Raw genomic sequence first — 12,204 nt, forward strand, 5'->3', positions numbered from 1 at the left:
ATTAAAGGTTTAAAAACATTTAATATAGCATAAAACATTTGGTATACAAATGTTACGTATATTTGTAGTGATTTGTATTAAAAATAAAAGTATTACAATTTTTAAGCACACCTTTAAAATTATTTAATAAATTAATAATTATCAATCCCCAACTTACTTTTAGTGTGCCCAAAGATGCTAAGACGTCCCTCTAACTTGATGCATCCCTGAAGCACAGCTGTCATCATCGCCGCCCTTGTAAAAAACAAGTGAGTCTCCTTGTACAATTGGAAGCCGAATTTTACGTAAATAATTAGCAAGTCACATCGTTTAGCACCTGAAAGACGTGTTCCAGCGGTATTACAAGATGGCCTTCAACTTCACCGCCTTCACGTATATCGTCGCCCTGATCGGCGACGCATTCTTGATATTTTTCGCAATATTTCATGTCATTGCGTTCGACGAGCTGAAAACTGACTACAAAAATCCCATTGATCAGTGCAACAGCCTGAACCCGGTCAGTAAACTTGGGACTTCCACTTAACGTCAGTCACTTAATTGAGACTATTGTATTTCAGCTGGTTTTGCCGGAGTACTTGCTGCACATTTTCCTGAACTTGCTGTTCTTGTTCTGCGGCGAATGGTTTTCACTGTGCATCAACATACCCCTCATAGCCTATCATATTTGGCGGTAAGTGACTCACATTACGAGTCAGGCATGTTTTAGGACTAAGGGTCTTATATGCGGCCTGCATCACTGATTTTTCTGCAATTTGTAGCTACAAAAATCGCCCTGTGATGTCTGGACCCGGACTGTACGATCCCACCACGGTCCTAAAAACCGACACTTTGTCCCGGAACATGCGAGAGGGTTGGATCAAACTGGCCGTCTACTTGATCAGCTTCTTCTACTACATATACGGGTACTTATAATTGATTTTCTGGGTGGCCGGGTCCTCGTTTGTCTAACGTTTCTCGCTAATTTTAGCATGGTTTATTCGCTCATCTCGACATAGAGGGCATTGAGGCAGCTGCCTGGGGATCTCATTGTTGGCGCCAGTGCATCCGCATCGTGTATTAGTTGTCATAACTCGGGAAGGGACTCCCTTTTTGAGGGAGACTCTCCATCAACCGCGAACAATACTTCACTTGTAAATTCTAGTGTAAATCCATACAAACATCTTACAGCTTTGTTTTTTTATAATATTTAATCTATTGTGCGCAGTAAGAGATTGTAACGTGTTTTTATTTTGATTTTTGCATTTCGCATACTTGGTGTAGTTGGATTTTAAGAATTAAATAAAAAACGAAGCGAAGTAACCAGTTTTCATTTTTCCTGTCTAGCTTGAGGGATAGCGGAGTCTTTGAGTGAGCACGAGGAACGTGGAGCAACACTTTAGATAATAAAGATTGTAAAGGGTACTTAACGTTATCGCCAGGGCCAACATAGATATAGGTCCGAGTTGTTAGGTGTTAATGATTAGCAAGCACTTTTCATATTCATAATATTTAAATTGCCTTGTTCACATCAACAAAAAGTCATAATTTATAACCATTTTCCCCCATAAAATAATTATATTATTATTACTACATTTAAAGCAAATATTTCAAATAATAAAAACGTTTATATGATTTTCAGTCTATTTTCTAAATAGACCTTCTTTGACAATATCAACTTTCTTTTATAAAGCATTCGGAAACACACAATATTATTGTTATTATTTTTATATACATTACTGCTCATTCAGATTCACCCCCTAGTTTCCAGATAAATTCCTTTTGCTTTCGTACGTATTTTTAACTTTATTTTACAATCGTTCCGGGAGGCCACAGCTTGGAATAAACAATGTTGTGATTAAATCTTGATTAAACTAAAATGCTGTATACATGGGTAGGTACATAGGGCGTTTAATGGGCAACTGGCGTTTGATTACGACATAAAAACAACGAAGAAGAGGAAGAAGAATATAAGAACGCCGAATATCTTGATCATCAACCAGCGGTTCTTGGAGACGGACTGAAAGTATTTCAGGATTTCGCCATGGGCTGCCTCAATATTTAACTCCGCATCTGCCACATTCGTGTCAATACGCTCGACGATCTCTTCCTGCTCCTTGACCATATGCGCCAGCTGCTGGAAAATGCCACCCAACTCAACAATGGTAGATTCTATATTTTGCATAGTTTCCGCTCGCTGCTGGACGTAGCTATCCGAATCATCGTAGATGGCCATCTGTGTCTGGGTTGACAGGAGCGGTGTTGTGTCGCTGCTTCCCATGTCTATGCTCACTGCCTGGTTTTCCTCGCTGAGCAGCAGCGATCCTTGCTTGGCCGTCGACGGCGAGACGGTGTGGGCGGCCAACGGACCTGGTCCCTGGCTGAACTGATCACGACGCGTCTTCTGCTGCTTGAGGTTCTCTGTGCGCACCTCCAGAATCTGCTTGAAGTCCGTGCTCATGCTGGCCAGCTTCGATTGCAGGGCCAGCACCATGTTGGAGGAATGTGACACCAAGTGTTTGCCGTTCGTGTGACGCCGCTGGTCCTTAGAGATGTCCTGCAGTCGGGCGATCTGTTGGTTCAACGCATTAAGGTCACCTTTGATGATGTATGTCAGCTCCTGGATCTCTTGCGGTCTGTCGTCGAAAAGACTCTTCTTTTTGGCCACTGGAATTAAAAGAAAAAGGGTATTAAATAACTTAATTATTAATTTATAAAGACTAGTAGTCTTTTTAAATAAATTCCTAAGTTTAAAATATTGTGTTGCATACTTTTAGACTATGAGAAAATAATTGTTCCTAAGGGAATTTTTTAATATTATTATCCCAACAAACTTACTGACAGGTTTTCTACGAAACCGTGCACTTACACATGGTGAGCTTCTCCAGCTTGGCGTAGGTGCTGGCTATGTTCTTGCCGATGAACCTGGCCACCATCATGAACTCCGAGTAGCTCTGCACCTGCTTGGCTTTGCGGGGATCGCGGATATTGACTGCTCTGGTGATGTTGCGTGCCTGCAGCGATCGAATCGCGTTGGCGAACTCGACCGTCCGATCGCGGGCAGCCATGACGAAGATTTCGGGCTCGGGTTCCGGTTCCTGGTGCTCCTCCTTTGGTTGGTAAAACTGCGAACTGGTCGGAATGGAAGCGGGGTAGCTGTAGTTGCTTTGGCTATTGTTGTTTGAGCCCGGTTGATTGCCGGTGACTACGGCGGCAGCGGCAGTTAAGGTGCGCAGTGCCTGGCCAGAGAAGGCTCGAAGGTTCCACTGGCGAGCCGCCTTGCCGTACTTGTCGTCGGAGTAGTCGTCTGCTGCAAGGGATTGCCCCGACTGGTTGGCGTCTCCAATCTGGATGGCCGCCTCGTGGGCAGAGGGTGGTTGAACCAGGGACTGTGCTAAGAGTCCTACTGATCCGCCAGCTGCGCCCGTGCCCCCAGATCCTGCGCCTGCTCCTCCCTGCTGATCCTCCTGAATGGTATAGGTACTGCTGCTGTAATCCTGCTGGTCCGTTTGATGGAGGCGTCTTCGGGTTTGCATCTCATTTCAGATTGCAGCTTGTCCCGGGGAGTTGACGTTGCCGTTTTCTCATATGCACACAAAAACAATCTGATCTGTTGGACTTTCCTACGATTGGCGAAAATTTCCCCTTTGTTTTTCTTTCCTTAGCACTGGAGTTTCGTTCGTTTTTTCGCTCGGCACTTAGTTGGCAGTCCTGGGTGTCCTATACAAAATACAATTTGGAGTTTGTGTAAGCATTTTGCCTGGCTTTTGTCGAATATTCATAATAATTGTTGAAGATTGCAGAAAACTCACTCACTCGCACCAACACACACACTCATTTCACACACACGAACACACCTCACAGATGACAGATGACGATGACGTGTTGATATCTAAGCAAGTATCGATAGGCTCTAGAATTCGCGGCTGTTTTGATTTCCCGCCAGATCTAGCTATTTTGAGAAATATAAGAAACATTAAAACTTCAATTTAGCTCAGAGATCTTTAGCTTAGTAGCTTTTCATTTTTTAATATTGGTTGTAATAAATCATTTAGTTATAAAAAGAACGCCTTCCGATTTGAGGTATATTGAGCTATTAGTAATAAACAAAAGTATATGCAAACCAATACCTAAAATGTCACCAAATAAAATATTGAAGCTTCCGTATTCTAAAATTTAGCTTGAAAATAGCTGTCGTTTAGCCATTTTTAATGCTCCCTTAAAAACAGCCAAAGGTAACGGCATCACTGACACACACATATCGATAACCAACGGCGAGCAACGCTAGTTTTTTTCTTTTCAACTTTTAATTCTTCTCTTAATTAAGCCAACTAAAATAGCCATAGTTTATCAAAGAAAATGACACTGTATCACTTTGGAAATTGCGTGGCCCTGCTGACGCCGTACTACTTCACCTACAAATACTCCGGCCTGTGAGTTTCCCGCTGTTTTCCCTCCGCAAACTGCCAAGTCCGCCAGGTCAATGAAAACATTATGAATTGCCCCGGTTTTTATGTTTTTCACAGGTCAGAATACGGAGCCTTCTGGAAGTGCGTGCAGGCGGGCGGCATTTACATATTCACACAGCTCGTCAAGATGCTCGTGCTGGCCACATTCTTCTACTCGGACGCACCTTCCTCCAGCGGCGAGTTCAACTTCTTCGCGGTGCGTGTGCTTATCTTTATTTACCTTACCCCAATTGCTGAGGTTAAGCTGTGTGTGCTCTCTGGTTTCAGGAGATCTTCAGGTGCAGCGTGGACATCGCCGATCTGCTGGGATTCGCACTTATCCTGAGTCGCATTCCCGGCAAGGGTCACTCCAAACTTATTACAGCTGGACTTGGATGTAGGTTGAACAACATAACTTAATTAAACCCATGATGAGGGTAGTTTTCAATCACCGCCAGTTCCAATTTTGGATACCATTAAGTGATACGTACTGGCATAGATTGCGGCCATTTTTCCAATTTTTAAGGCTAAATCTAATCGTTAATTATTGAACAACTACTGAATAGTGTCATTGAAACATGGGGTTTAGAACCTGAGCCAGAATCCCTTCAAACTAAAGATATACTCTTTTCTTCGCAGGGGCCACTGCCGAGGTGATTCTCTCACGAGGCATTATGCTGTGGGTGGGAGCCCGAGGAACCGAGTTCAGCTGGATCTACATACTCAAGTGTCTGGAGTCGAATGTGCTCCTGGTGCAGCACATAACCACGGCCACCCTGATCTGGCTGTTCACCCGACACGATCTGAACAAGGCGCTGAAACCGCTGGTTAGCCTGTTGCTGGCTGTGACTGTCTTCAAGGGCGTCTGGCTGGAGGGCATGCTCCACATCCTGACCCTGGGTCCCTGGCTGACGGTGGCTGTGAAAGCACTGGTGGCTGCCGTAATTGGATTCTGCACGCTGCACATCTACTCGGGTCTGGCCCAGCAGATCGGCATTTAATTGTCTGTGCCAAACCCTTTGTCCTTTTTGTTTTGTAATTTGTTTATTTTTGCTGTTGTCACAGAGAGAATGAGATTTTGTAACGAAGACAACAATTACGGTTTAGAGAATTACCCCAAATGTTAATGAATTATAGCTACGATAACGTAATAGTAACAGAAATATGTAAACGAGTTTAATTGGGTTCAATGAAAATGGACAGTACTTTATCGACAAGGAAAAACTAAACGATTTGACTTGGGCATCATTGCCCATTTAAACAATAACAACGTAAAGATGACACTAAGGCAATATTCAGTTTTTGCTTAGAAAATTACGCAACTTCTAGCTTATTCTTACACAGTAATACATGTTTTAGGATCACATGACGAAATTAACAATTACTAATTGTGAAAACAACGGTTTAAAGACTAGTTTAAATAACTCTAGAAAATATCGCCAAGCGAAATATTTTCTATAAGCTTAGCGGATTCTTTTCCCAGAGTAATTTGGTCCATTTCAATGGTGTTAGCCCGCTTCGAGATCTCTATAAAACTGTCGCGAATTAGATCTGAAATTAAATTTATGTATTGTTTCTTATTATCTATTTCATTGTAAGCTTACACAGCAAATGAAGAAAAGCTAGTGCAGCCTTGATGCGATCAACAAAGGATTTGATAAATCCAACGGCATCGATTCCAGTAATTTCTGGGTTATTACGCCAAATGCTTAGGAGATCCATCATTACGCTGTGGGTATCTGCAGGAAAGAACAATTTTAGTTATACTATATGTACAAGTACCATTATTGAAATTATCTCACCAAAATGATTATCTTGACACAATGTTCTATGTTCATTAAAATTGTTATTATAGATTGGTACAATTGCATCGATAGGTGGCTCAGGAGATCTTGGAATCTCTTCCATTTCAAGGGGAACGGAGTGATTTAAATATGTCCTTTTATTTCTTGAAATTTTCTTGCGAGCTGGCGGAGCAAAGATTTCCTTGGAAAGAGTCTCTGTAAATTCGCTGCCAAAGATGGTTCTCAATGTATTTTCAGACTCGTCTTGCATTTCACCTCCTTTTGAGCTAATGCCGATGTAATTAATAGCTGAACAAAATGATCTAAAACAAAATAGAATTTGTTTCCGATCAGTATCGTTCCAACTTATAAACTACTTGCAATAGAATGAACAGTTTTGGAACAGTTTCAACCAGGGTTTGAAATGCTAGATCCGTTGAGCAGTAGCATAGAAAAAAGGCTAGAATAAGAATAAGCATTTTAAAGCATGGTTTCTAATTTTGGCGAGATCACCTCCTTCTAACTTCTGACTGAAATCATAATAGTGTTATGATATTAACCTATGCAAGGGCATAAATATGATTAGAAAGGAACAACTTCCTTACTTGTTATTGAGTTTGCATAAAAGTTCATTCGGTGTTTCTCGTCGTTTGCTTGGGTTTTTTACCATTACTGCTCTGCAGTTCAATTCATCCAAGTATTTGTGCCGTTGTTTCACCAGTTGCTCCCGAGTGAATTCTATACGCTTGTCCACAATCAGTTTTCTTTTGAGAGGATTCTTCGGCTGGCTGCATGTAATTTCTTTAGAATGCTCCAATATGTAAGGGATTTCAGGTTCGCAGCATATTTGAGTTACGTCAGCTGATTCAATATTATGCGGATAGATTTGGGTCATGATAGCATTGTCAGCTTGAAAAATGTCCACTCCATCCAATCTCGGCATTTTATCTGGTAAAATGTCAATTGGGTCCTCGGTTACTGAGAGCCGCTTTACTACAAATGAAGTAAAATTAGATGAATGGGTTTCTTAAACAAAGTGTCACTTACAGGCTGTCCTTTGGTGGTTTTTGGGGAAAAGTTCTTGAAACATGGTTAAATCCAACTCCTCGTCATCGCCAAAACCATCAGATGGCATGATTTGGCTCTGATCTTCGTGAACGTTAATTTCTTCGGTCATGGTAATGGCGTGGTATGACTTCGCTTGTGTACAACTTCTGGGTGCTTCAATGGTCTGTTGTTATGAAAATTAATTAGATGCAGAAAAAGTCTTTAATACTCTTATCGACAGCCCACCTCGTCCAAGTCCTCTTCCACCTTTTGTGTGTACTCTGTTTGCCACAACTGACATTCGGATAGCAATTTTCCGTAATACTCCTGCGAGGATTGGTTCAGAAGTTCCGACTCCTCAAGTCTGGGACGTTTGGAGAGGGTGATCTTTGATTTCTTGGTAGTCACCCGCTTGCGCTGGTTTTCGAATTTCGCTTCCTTGACCACTACAGATTTCGTGGTTGTAAGAACAAAGCCTAGGTTGGTCCGTTTCATTTGATCCAACAAAAGCTTAGTATCCCCTGTGGGCATAAAATATGTAAAAGCAGTTCCAATGTTCAAACTAACGCCTACCCAAAAGTATGTCCACCTGACATCTATAAATGTCGGCAACGCCGAAGGTCAAGCGAGCAATATCCCTAAAAATAAAGCTTCGCTTGTTCCTTCTCTCCAATTGATTTAATTGAAGATCTCTAAATGTGTTTTCTTCTATTAAACTGGTGATTTGCTTGCTGGGAAGTTGAAAATTAGCTTGTTTGATGGACAAAGATGGGTAAATACTGATTTACTTACCAACAAGCGACTATATCCACAGCGACGATCTCTTTCCGATCGAGGTGAAAAGATGCCCAAGAGTGGGACTTGCGCACTCGTCCTCCCACTTTCCAGCACGAATCGAGGATGCTGTCCTCAAACAAATCCAAGTCCAGCTTGGGCACCGCCATGTTATCTACTCCATTAAACACTTATTTATTACCCCGAGTGGGTACTTAAAATTAAGATGTTGCCAAAAGATGAACTTTTAAAATGGCGGCAGAACTAACGGTTCTTTCTTTTTGACAGCCCTCAGGGGCTAGAGGTGACAGAAATGATCAAAATATCGTATAGGTATTGAAATTCCTTATATTAAATTCAGAAAAAATAAAAATGAAGGCTCTTCATTAATAATAAACATACAAGGAGAGGACATTAGCTTCAGACATATTCTCTTTCTTATATTTTACACTTTTTTATTTTTATCTACTGGCTGTGCCTACATTTAGGATGTTCTTGTAAAAGCCACTAAATAATGTTCCGTTTAGTACTATTTTCTGCCTGCCGCTAGGTATTAATAGGCGGAATAAACTAAAATGTATTTTAGTTTTTATTCTTGTAAATGTGGCGATTGAATAGGGCATGACTCCTTGCTGAAATACACTTGTGATTGTCAGGAAACTGTAGAATCTACATGATATTATAGTTTCCGAGATGTGCGCATTCAAAACGGACAATTCCACCATCCATACACCCTGTGATTATTCAAAAATTTGTTATTAAATTTGGTCTAATATGTAAAAATATAGTCTTCTTAGCTTCTATTTTCTGCTTATTCGAAATACATTTTGAATATATGATTTTTCTTAATTATTCTATGCGATATTTATGTGGTAAGCGATATGTTTGCCCAACTCGTGATAATTTTTGGCGTTCGGTGAACGGTCGCACTGCAGGAAAGACAACAAAAACCCAAGAAGGACGGGAAAAACATTGAACATTTACTAAAAGAAAAGGGAAACATAATTCCCACGACAACTGCCAAAGAACACGCAGGCATTTCCCAGATTCCCCTAAACACTTAGGAACTAAAGCTATGGTAAGAGATTCGAGAGATGTCGAAGGCAATCAATTACCAAAATGAAAACATGACTAATACAGGAGTGTGGGCGTGTTTTGTTTGTGTTTTTCGATCGCCGATTGTTGTTCGTAGATAACTTCGGTGACTCCAGTTTATTAATCAATTAAATCGGTTCTTGCAGGGTGATAACAATATATGCGACATTAGCAACGAGGTTCTGGAGGAATTGAAGAAGTTTCGCTTCAGCAAGAGCAAGAATAATGCCGCTTTGATATGTAAGAACTTATTGCCATGGTAACATGGGCTCTATAAACAAGGGATCCCCTTAACCATTCCAGTGAAAGTCGACCGGGAGAAGCAGTCGGTGGTGCTGGATGAGTTTATCGACGATATTTCGGTCGACGAACTGCAGGAGACATTGCCAGGACACCAGCCCCGATATGTTATCTATACCTATAAGATGGTGCACGACGATCAGCGCGTTTCCTACCCTATGTGCTTTATCTTTTACACACCAAGGGATAGTCAGGTGAGCGAATTTCTTGGATTTTTAAAAATAATGTTTGTTACCTAAGTTTATATAGACTGTTCAAAGATTTGGTAAACAAATATTTTAGATGACAAACTGAAATTTGTTTTTCTCAATTCCAGATCGAACTGCAGATGATGTACGCCTGCACGAAGAGCGCCCTTCAGCGGCAAGTGGATCTCACGCGTGTCTACGAAATTCGCGAGCTGGACGAACTAACCGAGGAGTGGCTGAAAGCCAAGCTCAAGTAGAGAGGTTTCGATCTTCTCTGGGGAAATCATTCCGGGCCGTTGTCAAAAGCAATATTTTATGACAGTACTTTGATTGATTTTGGAGCTCTTTATAGACATTCAAACTGGATCAAGCCGATACCAACGATGCATACCAATACCAAACAAACCAATATTGAGATACGACAATTTTTACCTACAGAAAACACAAATCAAGCTAAGTTTATACAACGTAATGACAATTTTATAAAGACGATAGCATGCGTCCAGTATGCGGAGAAGTTCTTAGTGATTTTAGTTTTTGCATTTAAGTAATGATCTTAAAAGAAGCTGTGCTTGCCAAATTTCTACATGTATTTATTGTAAAGATGTTGAAGCAAACATGACAAGAATATTCCATTTTATATAGACAAACAAAATAAAAGTGTTCAATATATAACAACCAAAGCAGGTGAATTAGTAGATATATCGTTGCCCATTAGAACTATTTATTTTTCAGTCGACTTATATTCGATTAGAAGGGCTAATACCTCGTTTTATGGTAAAACCACTATTTCCAAACTAAACTAGTTAAGGTTTTAAAATACTAGTGTTATCATCTCAATTCTGTAATACTTTAGTAATGCAATCTCTGTGCCGCCGTGTGGTGTAGCATCGTGTAGCGTCCTTCGCTGGGTGTGGGCGGTGGAGGAGGCGGCGGAGCCAGCATATGGGCCATGGCAGCCATTCCCATTTGGGTGGCCGGATTCGGGGGTCCCAGATGATGCAGGGCATCGTGATGGTAGTGATGCGACATGGGTGGTGCGGGTGGTAGTGGCAAATTAAGCAGGTTATTGTTTACCGCATGTGTGCGGAAATGCAAACTAAGACTGTCCGCCGTATCGAAAGCCTTGTCGCAGTCCGGGCACTTGAAGTGCGCGTGATCCAGGGTGTCCAGACCCACGGGATCCGTGTCTATGGGCTCGTCGTCATCATCGTCCACTATGTCATGATTCGTACTAGACTCCAGAGGATGGAGTTTCAGTTTATGAGATCGCATGTCTCTTCGCCTGCTGAACGCCTTGCCGCAAACATCACAGTGGTGGTTTTTAATCCCGGTATGGGTTATCATGTGCTTGGAGAGATCACCGGCTGTGTAGAACGCTTTTGGACAGAGCGTGCATATCTGATCCCGCACTCCCAGATGAATCTTTTGGTGCGCTTGAAAGTTTCCCAATGCCGAGAACTGCTTGGAGCATATTTCACACTGAAATGGCTTGTCGCCCGTGTGCGTCCGTTCATGGACTTTAAGGTTGTACTTTTGGGCGAATCTCTGGATGCAGAAGCTGCACTGATAGGGTTTCTCCCCAGTGTGTGTCCTTATGTGCTGTGTCAGTTGGGCGATGCACTTGAAACTCTTGTGGCATTCGTAGCAGGTGTGGGGCATCTTTGGCACTGGTTTGGGCCCCCGCTTCTTGTGCTCCTCCGGCGGCTTCCTTTGGTAGCGGGATCGCCTCTTGCTTCCTTTGGCTTCCACCGGCTCCTCCTCGTCGCTGTCGCGCTGCGGAAGCGACGGCTTCTCCACAAACTCCGTGTTGGTTGCCGCATCCTGACGCCAGGATTCCAGGATGCCCAAGTATTGACGGAGCCGCAGGTCGTTGTTCTCGCACTCCTGTTTGAAATGGAAAGCGACTCCCAGTCGGTAAATGCAGTTGTTGCAGATCACCGAAGGTAGGCCATCGGTTTTGACCACCTAAAATATTTAAATATGTACATATGTTTTTAAGTTTTAAGTTGCATTTTTGGTTGTTTAGAACCCACTCTTATTTTGGCACATTGCATCAGCATCACCGAGGGCATCATGGCGAAGTCTGTGCTGTAAATCGAAGTCACCGGATGAAGCTCCTCCAGGCAAACACGACATATTTTGTGTATATTATAATCCATTTTTCAATAAACAATTTTAGCAGAAATCAACAATAGAAGAGATGCCAGTTTTTCCCGACAGCTGACTGCGACCAGGGCTGCAAGAGTACAGTCAAGGCTCGACTGAGTGAATCTTTTATGGATGTAATTTATTATTGTTTTAAGTAACTATTAGATGCCTAACAATTAAAAACGATGAATTATTGTTAAAGTATTTCATGCATACTTATATGTCATTTGTATGTCCATTGTAGGTAATGTGCCCTGTCCAACCTGTCCCTGTGATATCGATAAATATTTATAAATTCTGAAACCAGCATTAATTAATTTAAACAAATTACACATCTGTTAAGAACTTTATAAAAACAATATGTACATTTGCATAACACATTTTCATGACAACTTTAATTTATAAAAATTCAAGAGAAATCATATCAACAACCAGGGCTGC

General features: G+C 41.7%; 6 protein-coding genes across 10 annotated transcripts; 3 read left to right on the plus strand and 3 right to left on the minus strand.

Moving 5' to 3' along the window:
- The first annotated feature begins 114 nt into the window (after positions 1 to 114).
- On the plus strand, positions 115 to 1,299 carry LOC108033666 (protein cornichon). Its single transcript, XM_017108107.2, has 5 exons — positions 115 to 248; positions 314 to 496; positions 558 to 670; positions 759 to 902; positions 968 to 1,299. The coding sequence occupies exons 2-5, from the start codon at positions 347 to 349 to the stop codon at positions 993 to 995; spliced, it is 435 nt and encodes a 144-aa protein (XP_016963596.1). The 5' UTR covers positions 115 to 248; positions 314 to 346; the 3' UTR covers positions 996 to 1,299.
- A 564-nt stretch (positions 1,300 to 1,863) lies between these two features.
- Positions 1,864 to 3,852, minus strand: LOC108033662 (syntaxin-5). 3 transcript variants are annotated; one of them, XM_017108099.2, is made up of 3 exons: positions 3,789 to 3,852; positions 2,846 to 3,696; positions 1,864 to 2,643 (listed from the first exon to the last, which is right to left on the minus strand). In XM_017108099.2, exons 2-3 carry the CDS (start codon positions 3,510 to 3,512, stop codon positions 1,910 to 1,912), a joined length of 1,401 nt encoding a protein of 466 aa, XP_016963588.1. In that variant the 5' UTR covers positions 3,513 to 3,696; positions 3,789 to 3,852; the 3' UTR covers positions 1,864 to 1,909. The 3 variants fall into 3 exon arrangements, with proteins under 3 accessions (XP_016963588.1, XP_016963591.1, XP_016963590.1); XM_017108102.3 differs by having other exon boundaries at positions 3,793 to 3,828; XM_017108101.2 differs by lacking the exon at positions 3,789 to 3,852 and having other exon boundaries at positions 2,846 to 3,776.
- A 374-nt stretch (positions 3,853 to 4,226) lies between these two features.
- Positions 4,227 to 5,587, plus strand: LOC108034201 (transmembrane protein 147). Its single transcript, XM_017109032.3, has 4 exons — positions 4,227 to 4,409; positions 4,503 to 4,641; positions 4,713 to 4,821; positions 5,064 to 5,587. The coding sequence occupies exons 1-4, from the start codon at positions 4,336 to 4,338 to the stop codon at positions 5,423 to 5,425; spliced, it is 684 nt and encodes a 227-aa protein (XP_016964521.1). The 5' UTR covers positions 4,227 to 4,335; the 3' UTR covers positions 5,426 to 5,587.
- LOC108034200 (uncharacterized) lies at positions 5,573 to 8,294 on the minus strand. Of its 3 annotated transcripts, XM_017109031.3 has the most exons (8): positions 8,048 to 8,292; positions 7,829 to 7,986; positions 7,502 to 7,776; positions 7,256 to 7,439; positions 6,814 to 7,201; positions 6,227 to 6,531; positions 6,029 to 6,163; positions 5,573 to 5,975 (listed from the first exon to the last, which is right to left on the minus strand). In XM_017109031.3, exons 1-8 carry the CDS (start codon positions 8,197 to 8,199, stop codon positions 5,851 to 5,853), a joined length of 1,722 nt encoding a protein of 573 aa, XP_016964520.1. In that variant the 5' UTR covers positions 8,200 to 8,292; the 3' UTR covers positions 5,573 to 5,850. The 3 variants fall into 3 exon arrangements, with proteins under 3 accessions (XP_016964520.1, XP_043950330.1, XP_043950329.1); XM_044094395.2 differs by lacking the exons at positions 5,573 to 5,975; positions 6,029 to 6,163 and having other exon boundaries at positions 6,374 to 6,531; positions 6,876 to 7,201; positions 8,048 to 8,294; XM_044094394.2 differs by lacking the exons at positions 5,573 to 5,975; positions 6,029 to 6,163; positions 6,227 to 6,531 and adding an exon at positions 6,579 to 6,668 and having other exon boundaries at positions 8,048 to 8,294.
- A 645-nt stretch (positions 8,295 to 8,939) lies between these two features.
- LOC108034223 (glia maturation factor beta) lies at positions 8,940 to 10,295 on the plus strand. The gene is made up of 4 exons (XM_017109065.3): positions 8,940 to 9,107; positions 9,271 to 9,364; positions 9,428 to 9,618; positions 9,741 to 10,295. The coding sequence occupies exons 1-4, from the start codon at positions 9,105 to 9,107 to the stop codon at positions 9,867 to 9,869; spliced, it is 417 nt and encodes a 138-aa protein (XP_016964554.1). The 5' UTR covers positions 8,940 to 9,104; the 3' UTR covers positions 9,870 to 10,295.
- On the minus strand, positions 10,180 to 11,858 carry LOC108034222 (zinc finger protein OZF). The gene is made up of 2 exons (XM_017109064.3): positions 11,649 to 11,858; positions 10,180 to 11,580 (listed from the first exon to the last, which is right to left on the minus strand). The coding sequence occupies exons 1-2, from the start codon at positions 11,772 to 11,774 to the stop codon at positions 10,465 to 10,467; spliced, it is 1,242 nt and encodes a 413-aa protein (XP_016964553.1). The 5' UTR covers positions 11,775 to 11,858; the 3' UTR covers positions 10,180 to 10,464.
- Positions 11,859 to 12,204: the final 346 nt, after the last annotated feature.

This window comes from Drosophila biarmipes, chromosome 2L, assembly GCF_025231255.1.
Source record: "Drosophila biarmipes strain raj3 chromosome 2L, RU_DBia_V1.1, whole genome shotgun sequence".
Classification (NCBI taxonomy): Eukaryota; Metazoa; Arthropoda; class Insecta; order Diptera; family Drosophilidae; genus Drosophila; species Drosophila biarmipes.

What these genes read in the sequence shown, in the direction of transcription:
- LOC108033666 (XM_017108107.2), top strand. Translation starts at nt 347, where the DNA reads ATGGCCTTCAACTTCACCGCCTTCACGTATATCGTCGCCCTGATCGGC. An exon ending in AGTGCAACAGCCTGAACCCG is followed by an intron (nt 497 to 557) that starts GTCAGTAAACTT and finishes ATTGTATTTCAG; the next exon opens with CTGGTTTTGCCGGAGTACTT. An exon ending in TTCTTCTACTACATATACGG is followed by an intron (nt 903 to 967) that starts GTACTTATAATT and finishes CGCTAATTTTAG; the next exon opens with CATGGTTTATTCGCTCATCT.
- LOC108033662 (XM_017108099.2), bottom strand. Translation starts at nt 3,512, where the DNA reads ATGCAAACCCGAAGACGCCTCCATCAAACGGACCAGCAGGATTACAGC. An exon ending in GCTGGAGAAGCTCACCATGT is followed by an intron (nt 2,644 to 2,845) that starts GTAAGTGCACGG and finishes TTTTAATTCCAG; the next exon opens with TGGCCAAAAAGAAGAGTCTT.
- LOC108034201 (XM_017109032.3), top strand. Translation starts at nt 4,336, where the DNA reads ATGACACTGTATCACTTTGGAAATTGCGTGGCCCTGCTGACGCCGTAC. An exon ending in ACCTACAAATACTCCGGCCT is followed by an intron (nt 4,410 to 4,502) that starts GTGAGTTTCCCG and finishes TGTTTTTCACAG; the next exon opens with GTCAGAATACGGAGCCTTCT. An exon ending in TATTACAGCTGGACTTGGAT is followed by an intron (nt 4,822 to 5,063) that starts GTAGGTTGAACA and finishes TTTTCTTCGCAG; the next exon opens with GGGCCACTGCCGAGGTGATT.
- LOC108034200 (XM_017109031.3), bottom strand. Translation starts at nt 8,199, where the DNA reads ATGGCGGTGCCCAAGCTGGACTTGGATTTGTTTGAGGACAGCATCCTC. An exon ending in GTGGATATAGTCGCTTGTTG is followed by an intron (nt 7,987 to 8,047) that starts GTAAGTAAATCA and finishes TCAACTTCCCAG; the next exon opens with CAAGCAAATCACCAGTTTAA. An exon ending in TGGAAGAGGACTTGGACGAG is followed by an intron (nt 7,440 to 7,501) that starts GTGGGCTGTCGA and finishes TCATAACAACAG; the next exon opens with ACCATTGAAGCACCCAGAAG.
- LOC108034223 (XM_017109065.3), top strand. An exon ending in GAATAATGCCGCTTTGATAT is followed by an intron (nt 9,365 to 9,427) that starts GTAAGAACTTAT and finishes TAACCATTCCAG; the next exon opens with TGAAAGTCGACCGGGAGAAG. An exon ending in ACACACCAAGGGATAGTCAG is followed by an intron (nt 9,619 to 9,740) that starts GTGAGCGAATTT and finishes TCTCAATTCCAG; the next exon opens with ATCGAACTGCAGATGATGTA.
- LOC108034222 (XM_017109064.3), bottom strand. Translation starts at nt 11,774, where the DNA reads ATGGATTATAATATACACAAAATATGTCGTGTTTGCCTGGAGGAGCTT. An exon ending in TGCAATGTGCCAAAATAAGA is followed by an intron (nt 11,581 to 11,648) that starts GTGGGTTCTAAA and finishes TAAATATTTTAG; the next exon opens with GTGGTCAAAACCGATGGCCT.